This window comes from Cyprinus carpio, chromosome A4 (assembly GCF_018340385.1).
Source record: "Cyprinus carpio isolate SPL01 chromosome A4, ASM1834038v1, whole genome shotgun sequence".
Taxonomy (NCBI): Eukaryota; Metazoa; Chordata; class Actinopteri; order Cypriniformes; family Cyprinidae; genus Cyprinus; species Cyprinus carpio.
In genome coordinates this window covers 6,130,500-6,145,213 of record NC_056575.1, presented here as the reverse complement: position 1 = coordinate 6,145,213, position 14,714 = coordinate 6,130,500, and the positions used below count along the sequence as shown (strand labels likewise).

Sequence of the window (14,714 nt, the reverse complement as noted above, 5' to 3'; positions counted from 1 at the left end):
TCTCTGCTGTCAGTATTCAGTGGGAGGGTACGTTAGACAGCAGCAGCCTCGGAGCTAAAACCAACGTGACAGACCGGAGTCTCAATAACAGCACCCGAACCGAGAGCAGCAGTTCCAGAGAAACCTGAATACTGCATATGGAGACCACCAGTTGTCATTTGTCGACTGCTGCGTAAGGATAACGATTCAGCCGGCTCGACAGCAGCGACCGCGAACCGCAGTAACGTTAGATGTTGTTGCATTGTTCACGTGAAAGGAAGAAAATCGCTGGTTTGCAGCGGATCCTCGTGCAGTCGACCGGAACCGGACTCGGTTGTTGATTTGTCGTAATGTTTTATCACGGGATACATCGTTACGCTGGATACCGAATGTAATGAGTCATTGCATCACGCTGGATTCAACAGCCCCGTGTTAAACTTGGCCTGTCGAGCAAACGGCACGATGAACGCGTAGCTGCGCTAAATTTATGGAATTTATATTTTCTCACCATTCGGTTCTCCAGCCGTGATTCTTTTGGTTCTTACAACTATTTGGCGATTCCCTCTATTAAATTATTCGCTCGGTCAACTCAAGCAACTGCAGCTGTCGCTTTGTCTACATCAGAGGGGAGTGGAGATGACGATACGAAAGGTAATTGCTGGCCAGCCTCCTTTTTTTCATTGTATACCTGTTTATAAACCTCAGCTTGTTTATTATGGGTTGACAGGAATATGATATTAATAGTATAGGTTGGTAACATGTATCGTATTTTGCTTCTGTGTTCGTACGCGCTTCCTGTTCAAAAAACGCGATTAAGCGCGCGCGGCGTTATTTTAAGAACGAGCTCGAGACCCGAAGGACCAACGTTCGCCGTTACTTGACAACTTTTTTAAAGCATCGCTGGTAGCTTTTAATCATTTAAATGCGTCGTAAATGCAAAATACGGCAGAAATTGGTTGAGTTTTGTGCTTGTCTTTGCTGGAGAAATGCAAAAACAATCCCCCCAAATCTCAGCTGGCCACCCCACGTAACCAGGGCGACCCGTCTCCATTACATGGTTTGGTTTTGTTGACATTTTGAGGCACAACATTTTATTATTGTAATCATTATTATTATATTTATACAAAACTGAACACCTGGCGAAAGCCCAGCAGTCACACGCACGGAAAACCGAGGTTAGCAAAAGGTTTCGTAGTCGAAGTAGCTTACTTTTGCTTTTAATGTCAAATTTTAGCGCCTTTGAACGTAATGCTGCAAATTTAGAGATGTTTATGTGTCTTTAGTTGAAACGTAGGCTAATATGTATTATTTCTAAGTTAAGTGATGATGTTATTATAATTTTTTAAAATGCTTATTAAAACGGAGAACGGCTTTTAATGCTTTTGAACCAGGAAAAATAAACTTGAGTGCGCAATTAATATGTTCTTTATGTGTCTCTTGCAGTAAACCTGGACCTGGTTTTTGGGTTTTGGAGCCAGGTCTCCTGCACTCTAAAGGTCTGAAGAATATCAGGGCTCTTGCCCTTTTCCCTCTTGCGGTCCCTTATGCCCAATGACGGCTGTCTCTGGGTCACTGCAGGATGGATGAAGTGGATTTGACAGTTTTTGTCTGTCACCATCAGTGCTTGCCTCTCAGTGACTGTGTCTTGTTCTTTTACGTTTATAAAAGAACACCTCCTCTCTTGGGCTCTGGCCCCTCACACTGTAAGAGTAACTGTTAGTAAGGAATACCCCACGGAGGGGGCCTTCCAGCAAACTCTGTGGTTCACGTGAGCTTTTATTACTTTTTTTTTTCATAGGCTTTTTGTGCTGCAGTGAAAAGCAGAAAGAGGAAATTTCCGCAAGAAGTCAAGGTTTACATTTGAGTTTTTTCATAATAATTTATTTATAAATTTTATTTTATTTTTTCCTGGAGAGATGTCGTCGGAAAATCCCAACAAGGTGGTGACCTTCTTGGCCCCTCCACCTTCAAAGAATGTGAATGGCTCCGGTTCGGACTCACTGGTGGGTGAGAAGCTAGACACGGAGGTCAGAAAACGACGCCACACCATGGATAGAGATCTGAAGACGGCTGAGCACAGATTTTTTAGGCGTAGCGTCATCTGTGACTCCAATGTCACAGCCCTTGACTTGCCCAGCAAAGCCTGCCTCCTCACCTCGCCTCCGGATTGTGAGCAGTTTGTTGTGCCTGTAGTGCTGCGTTCGGCCCCTGACGTTATCATTGACACCCAAGTGGGGATTTCGGGTGTCCTATTGGAAGAACATGCAGAGGATGGAAGAGCTGCTGGGGTTGGGATTGTGGAGGTACAGAGCCCATCTGTGCAGGATGCGGGTGTGAGGCAGATCGAGGCCCTTGGGATGCCAGAGACGGAGCCCATCGATGTGGGTGACAAGGAGCAGGAGAGTGGAGTAGCAGACAAACGTGAAGAGGAGGAGAAAGGGGTGGCGAAGGCCCGTGCTGAAGCTGAGCAGAGGGAGGCTGAGAAAAAGGTTCAGGAGGACGAAGAAGTGGAGACCAAAGCTGTGGGAACCTCACCTGATGGGCGTTTCCTCAAATTTGACATCGAGATTGGACGCGGCTCGTTCAAAACCGTCTACAAGGGTTTGGACACGGAGACAACGGTGGAAGTAGCGTGGTGTGAACTTCAGGTAAGAAGCTACCATGTTATCAACCTCTGCAACAATGTTCAGCCTTCATTAATTACAGAAGATGCCTTTGTTGTTTGGTGGTTGACCATAGGCTTGAAAAGGCTCCTGTGAAACACAACCGTAAGATCGATTCGAAAAAAAAAGACTGCCAGACTTACAACAGGAAGTCATGTTGGTTTAACTTGTTTATGCAGCTTTGTGGTCAAGAACAGCTTTGGTGAAGATTCAGGTTAGGCCCAAAACATAGGCCTACTGTATATAGGTGATCCTGTCATGGATGGTCTTGTTGTACATGCTTATTCAGACAGTTAGCTGTAAATATGCCGACATGTTAACCAACTGAGTCAGCAAAGTTCGCTTTAAACCGTTGCTCTGCCATTAAAGCGGTTGACCTGAAAGAAAAAATGAAGATATTTTTACACTTGTACATCTTATAGCTCCGCTTGCAGCAATGCTGAGAATGCAAAGCACAATTGTATTGTCAATTCCTGATAAAGTCAGACTTGCATATCAGGAAGTGTTTACATTCATATTTTTCTTGAATGCGGATGTTAGCTTGATTTATGTAGTTCATGGTTGCATTCAAAAATTTAAAACGTGACCTTGTTGTTTTCAGCACTGCCACAAGGGGCACTATAGTGTTAGCCCAGTGGTTTACAATTTTTTTGGAACCAAAGTCACCTGAATTTCTTTTTTTTTTTTCTTTTTTTTTTTTTTTTTTTTTTTTTTGTGGTTCCAGAAGTTTCAAGAACTGCATGTTCTTCAATAAATTCTATTAATACAACGTATTTTATTAATAATCCATCAGATGTGCAATCTGGGTTATATGAAGCAATGGGAACACTTTTTGTAAGCGAAGAAAAGAAAAATAACAACTTTATTCAACAATTCCTTAGTCAACTGTCTCCTCTGTGTCTCTCAATATCATCGTAAGCTCTTCTGTATAATCCATGCCACAAGGATGCGCTGTTTTCTTTCAGATAAAAGCTAAATACACGTAGAAACAGCACATCCTTGTGGCATGGATGATACAGAAGAGTATATGCAGCATATGGTGATATGGAGAGACACAGAGGAATTGTTGAATAAAGTTGTTATTTTTTAAGTTTTCTTTGCTTACAAAAAGTGTTCCCGTCGCTTCATATAACCCAGATTGCATGTCTGATGGCAGATGGAGTATTCTGACGATGTCTTTCATACCTTTTATGGAATCTTGACACTGTTATTTACTTGGCAGTCTATGGGACAGGCTTCCCGGTATTCATCCAAAATATCTTAAATTGTGTTCTGTAGACGAATAAAACTTTAACGGGTTTGGAACAGCATGGGAGTAAAGTGATTAATGACACAATTTTCATTTTGGGGTGGAGTATCCCTTTAACATCAATATGTTAACAATAACTTACCTAAGTAATTACATATCTGATTTATTGGCACAGACACCTTGAAGACTGAGGCTTGTAACTTCCAGACCATTGCAAGATATTTACTATTAGTTCAACATGACAGAGTTATTTTAGTTTCATACCATGAGTAGAGTTACATTAGACCAGAATTGTCTTCTTTTTTTTTTTCCTTGTTTTTTTTAATAACACCTTCACATCCAAATCTGACAAATTGGGTCTTGGCAAATGAAACTCAGTTGGATCTCATTACATACACTCTCTAAATATCACAAGACCCTCTGTGTTTGTCCTGGTATCTGGTTTCTACTCAGTATGGGCCTTTCGTGGAGCAAGTATAACTGCACAGAGATAAAGATGGATTGTTGTTAGTTGCCTGGTGAAGGTCCATGTGCACAAACTGAAACTTTATACACACCGGTCAGACTGATATCAGACTATTAGTAATTCCTCCCAAGAGCTCATAGTTTTAAACCATTACGTAAACATGTCAAAGCACATATGGATGAAAGTGTGCAAAATATGCAGTGCGGGTGGGGTGGAAGTCAGTGACGTCACGTTGATGCTGCCAGGATGAGGGGATTGAACCAGTGTGCATTGGTGAAAGCAAAGTAGCATTATGAAGTGTGGACACTTGCTAAAAGGGGTATTTGCCCTAAATTTAAAGATGGATCAAGGGTCAGAGGGCAAGGTGAAGCAGAGATCTGTCCAATGGAAACCCCCAGATTTCTTTGACAAAGGGAAGGGCGCAGAAAGAGAATCAGGGGCTGAGCAATGCTAGGACATCAGGGAGGGTTGCTTTGTGTCCGCCCCCACTCTCTCTCTCTTTTTCACTCTCTCTCTTTCATTTTCAGGATACTTTTGTAGTTGCAAAGTATTCAAAGTCTTACTTGACATCAGCAAGAGAGAGGAAAGAAGATTATCTAGTCAACTTTGTTAATGAGACATCTAAACTGCTTTATTTCCCAGAGCTGATTCATCTGCAGAGCTTGTTTTTTTTCTTCTTGCGTTTGAGGTCACTTGGGAATTAGTTTCTTTCTATGGATTGACTCAAACTTTTCTTCCTATTTGTCTGAGATTCTAATGTTCTCCAGTTCTTCCATTAAGATGCAATTATTACGTATTTAGAAGCAATTTAGTTACACTATTGTGCCATCAGTTGTTTGAATAGTGGTTTTTGTTACCCAGCATGCATCAGTAAATCCTTATCACTCTGAATATGTTTATTGGATTAAAAATTGGTCTCTCTTGTCCTCATAGCCTTGGTATGTGTTGAATCATAGATGAGCTAGTTGGATGACAAAGGCCGACATTCCCCCCAATTCATTCCTCATGGATTCAGGGAGAAGCAAGCAAGGGCTCTCCTAATGGGAGCCGAGGCATCCCTTTACGCTTTTGTCTTTCTATTCAGCTGAATTATAATAGTAAAGACATGAAAGGGGGAGTAAGAGCTAAATGCACTGTGAAGATTTCAGTCCCCCCTCTTTTTCTTTTTCACTTCATTCCCATCTATTTCTCTGCCAAATTTTTTCCCTAAAGTGCCAAATAGTTACAGAACTCAAACAAAGCAGGGCGCAGTCATAACATTTTGGATGTTGTGTTAGTCTTCACTTAGCATGCACCACATAGTATTACTTATACTTGGTTAACAAACTCCTGATATTAAACAAACCTCAGTAATTAAAATTGGGGTGTAATTTGTGCAGCACAGTTTACGCTTCAAACATTGATGATACTTAAATTGTTTGTCCAGTTGAAGAGAGATATGGTATTTCTTTAAGTGATTTGGCTTATGAATTTCAGATGATAAAACTGGTTAAAAAAAACCAGTAGACTTTTGACTTGGGCTGAAAAGCAACTTCCCAACATCCAAGTGAGGTTTCTACGGCAAGTATCACTCACAATTTCTTCTTTCTGGTTCTTGTTCATTTTCTCATTTTCACTCTTACATTCCCTTATGTTTTTTTTTTTTTTTTTTTTTATTGTGAAGTTTTGTGTTGTTCTGATGTGATTTTTAGTGCCCTAATGGTGTAAGCTGTTCAGCATCCACTTCTCCACACATCACACACTCTTTTCTTCATGAGCTTTTCCAGCAGACGAGAGGAATGGAAACTACTTGCAATTAGTTGTCTAAACACATGCGCGCGCACACATACACACACGCGCACACACACACACACACATATACAGGGTCTTATGTCCATACATTGACTCGCTTCAATAATGTATACTCTGATCTAGATGCTAGTTGTTGACTGAGGTTTTGACCCTAAACTATTTATAGCCGTGCGGCTTTCGCACCATCAGCCTTATCACCACATGCTAGATGTGAGATATAACAGTGCAGGAATTTGTGCAGGAGGTGCCTTAACTCTGGGTCGGTTTAAAAGAGACATGCCCCAGAGAGAATGTCATCATCTGTGAATAATGCAGAGGATGTTAGGGGAACGGTTGAGGAAGAAATCCAATCCCATGGATCCCAGCCAAAGCCGTTTCCCTTTTCATTGTTGAAATCCATTTTTTTTTTCAAAAGGAGTGAGAAAGACAAAGCCAGGAGCAATGCTTCCTTCATTTGCAAGCACTGATCTCCTTCCTCATTTACAGTACTGGCCCATGTGTATGTGAGTTTATCCATTGTGTCTTACACAGGCTGGAAGGAAAAAAGATGTCATCGTAAATGGAAATATACTGAGGGCTTTGCCATTGTGAGATGCTATCTGATTGGCATTAAGTTTCACTTGCACTGTTTTATCTCACTTAATGTGAATCTGATGTTTTTTTTCAAGATAATCTTTTTTTTTTTTTAAACCTGTACAGTTGCACAATGACAGAACAGTGTATTCAAAGCAGAAAATGTGTGCATACTCTGACAGCTCTTTCTTGCTTACCACTCAAGTTTGGAGGCTGTTGCAGTTTCACTTCTCACTAGATTCATAATAAATCTATTTCTTACTACTCAGCCTGTCAGTTCCCCTCACCCTCTCTCTATGTGATAACTTGATATTTTCTCTGTGAAGTATTTTAAACTTTTGAGGCGTTTTAATTTTTACTTTGTGTAAGTACGTGAAAACTTGCATTCTTTACACTTTTGAATGAACTCTGGTTATATGTTAATGGCTGTGACGTCAGTATCATGACATTGTTGAATTACCTGTTTTTGCAGCTTATTGCCTGCATAGTAACTCTTTAAAGTTCCAGATCCACTGTAAATTGGTAACATAAAGCAGGTTGTACTCCTCCCAAAAGAATGCGTAATCTCATGCAGCTGCTTGTCTGTCTCTGACATGGAGTTTTTTTGCCTGCTGAGGCTTGTTGGAGCTCTCTCTCGCAACATTGTGCTCATCTCCTCTTTGAGATCCTGATCTATAGCATGTGATATGGAACAGTGTAATTCAAGTTTCAAGACTTGTGAGGAAAATCTGATTTGATCTCTTGCAGTCTTTCTTTCTCACCATTGTCTCTCTTTATGGTTTTGTAAGTGTGTTAAAGGTCACAATGGGAGGGCAGTAAATTCCTCACGTTTCACTGCTCACCTCAGCCCCTTGTCCTAACTGCCCCGCATTTTATTCAATAAGCCTCTTAAGATGTTGTTTACACACACGCACACACAGTGCTTTTACCATTCAGTCTCGCCCTTGATTACCTTCACCCTACTGACCCCATTTGCTCTTGTTTGTTGTGAGTTGTGCTTCATCATCATTTAATGCACATATTCCTAATAGGACTGCTAATCAGTAAAAATGTTTAGTCCAATTATGTGCATAATATGCTGATAAGCTAATCAAATTCATTGCAGTTATTATCATTGATTCTGTGATTTATTCTGACTGTTCCAAAGGCTGTCCCAAAGGCTCTGGGTTCAGTTTTTCATTCTTTGATTTCATTCTTTTTGAAAGGGCCCAATTTGACCCTAAATTTGAAAGCATGTAAACCTTGTATCCTGTATGATGAACATCTTAGAGGCTGCTCTTGAAGTGGCTTTTTGCAGAGTGGGCTGGTTGGACCCGCAACTCCTCCCAGATTTCAGTGGCTGTTTCGCGTTTGCATTCTCTGGATTCTTGTGGCAGGACGTCAGCTTTAAAAGAGGACAAAAAAAAAAAAATGTTAGGGGGGGGGGGTCATTCGATTGAATGAGTCTCTCTCTAGTATCGTCTACCTCACCCAAGAACAAACCAAGCTGAAAGCTCAGAACAGCAGTCCGGTTGCAAGATATTTTGGATTTGGATAAGTAGGAGAGTTTGATAAATATAAAAAGTAGGTTGCTTTTTCAGAAGTGCTTGGCTGAAATAGTTAACCCAAAAAGTCTTGGTGATCTTTTAGTACAGTGTAAAATAGACGTGTGAAATTGAACTTGAATAGCTTAAAGCATTTGCATTCACATATTTCTGTGAAGTATGTTTTGGGCCAAGTCTCTCATTAATTAAGAGCTCAGACTTAGGAAGTGTATAGATCTATTTCATGTGCAGATAATTTCATAAATTTTTGTAAAAATACAGCAATTCGGGATATGTGGCAGACCTGGCTCTACCTGAGTTTCTTCTTTCATCAGACCAGTGTGCATGCATAACATGCTAACTTTCCCAAAAAAGTCTGGAATTTACTGAAACTGCTGTTTTTTCCCCTCTTTTCCAAATCTCATTACAGGTATGTGATAGTGTTCCACTCAATCCGTAGGAATGCGTCTTGTTTAATTGGAGCTATGGTAGGATGTTTCTGCTAAATGTCAGGGATATTTTAGCACTGTCACACCTATATAAATGACCTGCTAGAGGTGTAGCCTCAGCTGTATCAACAAGGGCTGGTGTTTATTGGGTTGTCAGGGTCTGTTACGTCATTCCAAGGCTGTGTTAAACCCCCTGTTGTGGGTGAAAAACTAGGATGTCCTCTCCTGCCGGAGGTTAACTTAATTTAGGATGTTCAGGCAAGCTTAGCTCATCCTTTGCAGTAGTACACATCAATCTGGACACCTCTCAGTGACCCTAAAGCAGGTTGCAGAAACACTTGTCCATGTAAAAAATAAAAAGTATTCATTCATTTCAGAATTTCGATTTTCTTCCCCCATTTACAAGCTAAAAATAGCAACACCTCATCTGCCACTGTCGTTCCATTCCATGGTCAGAACTGGAGCAGACAGTTTTGGGTAATGACGTGGGGCAGTGTTGGCCTGAAGGAATGTTCTAGCTCTCACATGAGCTTTAGGAATGAAAAACCCAGAAGTGTGGCACAATCTCAGCTCAGCTGTTGTACCCAACTGTACACTGATGCTCCATGTCGGTCACAGTGACCCTCCCATGTAACCGAATCTCAAATGGCACAGCCATGATTTGTGAATATTGCACACAGACTTGCAATATGCAAACAGATCAGATTGGTTGAGTTATGCAACTTCAGAGATCAAGTCGGGTTGTATAGTAGCAGGTTGATATAATGAGGAATTTTGAGAACTAATTATAAATTTGCCAGGTTGGTGGTATTCAAACTTCAGTAGATGAGTTTTATTTGTAATGCTTAGTAATGCTTAGTTTTCTAGATATCCACAAGCAGAACTGTATTAAACTTTGTTTTTGCATTTATATATATTTACCATATAAAATTGAGAAATCTAGGTATACCCAGGAAATTCGATAGAAATCCGTTCCAGTTGACTGTTACACACCTCCACTTATTAGTAATTGTTGTTCGATGAACACTATCTTTGTGTATTTCACCCGAAATTGAGAAAAATGTGTGTTCATTTCCTTTTAAAACTACTTCCTACTCATACCCGATTGACCCTTCAACATTCCTTCCCTCGCAGCACATTTTCTGTCTTCTGCCTCTCCCGTGTGGAATGTGACAGTCAGGTGGCTGGTTCCTGGCTTGCTGGACCTTCCTATGTGATGATGACCTGTCTGTGACCCTGCGTAGGTTAGTGGGGTTAAAGGAGAGATGAGCACCCGTGGCCATCCGTCTGACTAAAATTATATTTCACACCAAACCACATATGTAGATAATTGTGCTCTTGGTTTCATTGTGTGTATAAATGTGAAGAGGATAGGCAGTCAAAAAAATTCAGTGCACATTCAGTCCACCTGCATCTTCATAAATATTGGAGTATAGTGCTCAAATGCTCACTCTGCACAGAAAGCGGTTTTTGGATTGTGTGGAAAAAAAAAAAAAAGCTCCAGTGTTATCTAAAATAATCTTCCTGCACTCTTGTCCATGTGACATCCTCTCTGCTCTCATTGTCCACTGTATGCAATTGGAATGGACACCAAAAAACAGAAAGAATCCAAGCTAGTACCAATGGAAAGTATAATGCGGAATCCCTGCACTTTTGTTCTCGTGGGGCCGTCCTCATTGCTGCGAGTTCTTCACTTCTTCTAATTCCAGACAAAGCCAGTCAGAATGGCAGTGCCGTGATGCTTCACATGTGATTCTCCCAAGCTGAAGGAATGCAGGCCTGATGCCCTAATCTGGTACTCTTTGCTCTGAGGCTTGTGATTGCAAGAACAAACATATTCACTCCACTTTCAGGCTTAATGGATTTGAGGCAGCCCTGATACTGCAAGATGATCAGTGAACACCCTGAGCACCATAAAGCTGGTTACATCAGTGACTGAAAGCCTTGTTCCCAAGCTTTCACTATTAACTGTAAAATATGGTATTCTGCAAGGTTTACTTTAGCAGAGTTCTGCATTGTCAACGGCATGCCTATTAATAGACCAACTGTGCTATCTCAGTTTTCTCTGCAGCTCTTTTGCTCTGTCTGATGTTCTTGTTTTGCTGCTGTTTATTCTGTCTTTGTGTTTGTATCATCAAGAAGGAAAAGGAAGCCTTTAACTTCCTGTGTGTAACACATCTGATGAGGAAGCTCACTCTGTGCTGTTAATGCTTACAAACACTTTGGCTTTTGCCCTAGATAGGCCAGCAATGCTTGCTTCCTTGTTCCGCTTTACTTTCAAGCTTGATGTTCCTACTATGAATTAAATTTCAATTTAAGTGCATAGATTTATCCCACTTCTTGGAGAAAAGGACTGACAAAGATTGAATTGTTGGAGGCCACCAAGTTGCACTTGTTTGTTAATAGTATTCTTTCTCGACTGCAGTATCTAACTGTATTAGGAGGTGTATCATGTGAGCTCCACTCTTTATTGGTAGTTGCCCGAATCACATCATTATGCATTTGCATAAAGTTTAAATCTGCTTGACACATCGGCAACTGTCTCTGCTTTACACATCACTAAAGGGTCTTTTGTCTAGCACAGTTGGACAAGAGATGTCTTAAATGTGTCAATTCAAATGCAATTGATGTTGCCTCTAGTCCCTCTCCTTTAGCTATGTTGGAAAGCTGTGCCGGTGGAGGGCATAAATGTTCATCATTCAACACCTTGTTTTCACAGTTGCACATCAGGGTGCTTGTTGTGTACAAGTATGAAGTATGAACACAGCATACTAAATGGTACAGAATAGTGCAGAAGTACAGTGTGAGTAATAGGTACTGTACTGCAGGTATAAAAGTGGGTCACGCCTGACTCCACACAACTTCCTCCTTGCTGAGTTGTAGACACACTGCAGACTGGTTGTGGTCAAGTTGATGGTGGCATAGACTACTTTCTTGTGTAACAGTTACTTGCTCAGTTTTACCAAGTTTTCTTTAAAAAAAGAAGAGACAAAATTTCCCGGTTATCGCAACTGGCCATCCCCCTTTTCAAACAATGGCCTAGTTGAGCAACTGGTATGTCTTTGTGTAAACAAGGAGATCAATCAGCCATAGATAAGGCTCAAACTCTTGGGTCTTTAAGCATGGAGAACCCTTCAGGTGATGCCAAAGGGCAGGATGGCAAGCATATAATGAGCTTTAGCTCTCCGTTCTGCTGGTTTCCGTTGATGAAGTGGTGAGTCAGTTTGTTAGGGGTATATGGAGGAGGATGCGGTTGAGTTGTGCTTTGGAGCCTCTTGAGAAAGTTAGACTGATAAAAGGCCTGATTCATCCAGACAACAGACAGGTGTTCATGAGAGCCGCTTAATGCAGTGACTCATCTACACCTGCTGTGTCTTGGCTTGCACTTCATGACAGGAGAGTTTGTCGCCTCTGAGTGTACGTGTATGCTGTGAAGTGTGTTCCTGTCTGCTGGTGGTTTTTTGCAAAACAAGATTAATCTTAGCAATATTAGTCACTAACCCTTCTTTCTTTGTTCACACTCATGAACTACTCTGATTTCAGAGAATGAGAGGCAGAAGATGAAGACATTATCTAAGCTCAGCATTCTGATTTGAAGTTGCAGGTTCAGCCCATCCAGAGCAAGCATCCGAACAGCTTGCTTATCTTAAGTTCTTTGAAGCAGTCATTTGTTATCAGTGTTCCCATTCAAGGATAAAGGAGGAACTGATGTCTACCCATTGCTTTTTCATGCACCCTGCAAGATTTCATTCCGTCTCTTACTGCTGCTTTGCATTTATTCAGATATTTCTGGGAAATTGAGAAAAAGCATCTCAATCCCTGACTGGACCTCTGTAACGCTTGCTACCTCTTTCTCGTCGTTCCTATAAATAACTCTCATGTGGGACAAAGGTGTCAGCAGCGCGTGATTTACATTTTGTGCGCCACTTATTTACCTCTGCTGAGCCGTGCTTCACTCTGCTGAGCGCTCAGTGGTGCTTTCCCTTTACAGGGCCCTAATAAACACCCCGGGCAATGGGTGCTAACACTGGGCAGAAATCCAAAATACTCTCCTTTCTCTACACTCCTACCCTTTCTTCTGCATTCTCTTCAGTCCAGCGAGCTAATCTGGGAAAATTACGTGAGGGGTGCTATGGTGCATTAGCACAATTTTTCTTTGTCAGAGAAATCACTGTCATAACAAAGAGACAGTTTGAAGAACGAGTTAAAGTGAAAACATTTTTTAGTGACTTGCCTGAATAATAACAAATCTGGTTGCCATTCACAGACAAAATGAACTCTTAACACCCACTTGAGTGTGGAGGTTTCTTGGCAGAAATGGCTATTTTTTCCTGTAATAATCGATGATATTTTAAGACTCTTGATATGTCTTTTTTGGAAGCTTTGTTATTTGTAAGTTTTCACAGTGAAGATCAAAAATATATAAATAAAATACAATACTTTAACTGAAAATGTTAGCTTCTACCTTACCATTGACTCGTCCCAGCTGTGTAGGAAAGCTGTCGTTACATGAAAAGGATGTAAGGAGATTACTAAGGCTTGTCAAAGGGCAGCAGATTTTCGTCAATTCCTTTGTTTGATCCTAGGGATTATGAATACATTTCAGTCACACTATCAGTTTGTCATGGATTAAATTTAGCTATCGTAATTATTGACACTGGGTTTCCAGTGATGCAACAGACATCAACTATAATCATCACTGTTAGGGATTGTTTATATAATCATCAGGAAGCATTTATATTAAATTTTTTTTAGTGTTTTTGTTCATGGTTTATAAACTTGCTTTTCTCATCAAAGGATTCGGCACTGCATATTGACATTCATGCGGTCACACAATAGTCATCAGTTTAGATCCAGTGCCCAAGAGATGAAGCAATCCACAACATAGCTGCCAGCAGATGCCTGAACTTTGTTCATCTGGGCCCACTGCTGAGTGATACGTATCTAGTGTGGCCATGAGGAATGCTGCGCCGTCACATTAAACCTGCTGCATGCATCAACACACACCTCGCCCCAGCTGAGAGGTCTCTCCTGTCCCATCCCTTTTGCCCATTTGGATGCCTGGCCATCTAATCAGAGGGACAGAAACTTGAGCCCTTCCACTTCACTCCACCCCTCCCCGCTTGTCCTCCCTCTACAGTTGTTACCGTGCCACCCGTAATGTCTTTTTTTATAAGTTTCATTTGTCCTTCTCTAACTGAGGAAGTGTAGTTTTCAAAATGATTTCCGGAGCCAAGATATTTGCATGTGTGTATCTCATGTGTCCGATCACTGCGGAGGTCATCCTCTTCTGAGTAAATTACTCCACCGTTGATGGAAATGTGCTGCCCTTGTGTTCCCGAGAGCTGAAGTTCTCCATCCCGTGAGCATGTCAGGGTTGAGGGCCTCACAAGAGTCCCATTGTTCAGAGTGGAGACCAAACTCTCCTGCATAGATATAATGCATCATATGCAGGGTAGTAACCATTATGGTCAGTTCTCTAAATGTGAAATGTTTTTACTGCTGGGAAACCTCTGGTTAGACCTCCCTGCGAATGACTTAAAGACTTTCAAATCTTTTGTTAACACAACGTGTTAACAGTGTGCTCTGTGATGCACATGGTGAACATTCACTGCAGCTGCATGCTTATTATAAATGTATCACAACCTTCTTTGCCAACAATGATAAACAAGCCTGTGTTCCTTGCTTTATTCTTTATTTTAATTATTTTATTATTATTATTTTACACACACAGAAAAATTTATTTTGTAAGTGTTTTCATTTACCCCTATGTTGGTTCAAACCTAAATTACTTTTATTTCTGTAGAATACAAAATGAGAACTTTAGCAAAATGTCCTTGCTGCTCTTTTCTAGTAAATGAGGCCTGTAACTGTTTTTATGTGCTCCATACAACTTTTGCACTGCCCCAGCTCTTCTGAGGCTGAAAAGTGTAAATTTAAATAATTTTCTCAAGTCTTCCTTTTAGTCAAATCTCATTTTCAATCTCAAAATCCCATTTTGGTGTGCCATGTCTTAATGGA

The 14,714-nt window shown here is 40.9% G+C and overlaps 1 protein-coding gene across 6 annotated transcripts in view; it reads left to right on the top strand.

Annotated features, from left to right (window-relative positions):
* Positions 1–14,714, top strand: part of LOC109059713 (serine/threonine-protein kinase WNK1-like) — a 74,282-nt gene continuing 59,568 nt past the window's right edge. For 4 of the 6 annotated variants that reach the window (XM_042738615.1, XM_042738624.1, XM_042738604.1 and 1 more), the window contains exons 1-2: positions 1–630; positions 1,423–2,627. In XM_042738615.1, the coding sequence (XP_042594549.1) occupies positions 1,896–2,627 (732 nt within the window). In that variant the 5' untranslated portion in view covers positions 1–630; positions 1,423–1,895. The remainder of the gene's footprint in view (positions 631–1,422; positions 2,628–14,714) is intronic. The other 2 variants (XM_042738637.1, XM_042738630.1) reach the window with 1 other exon arrangement.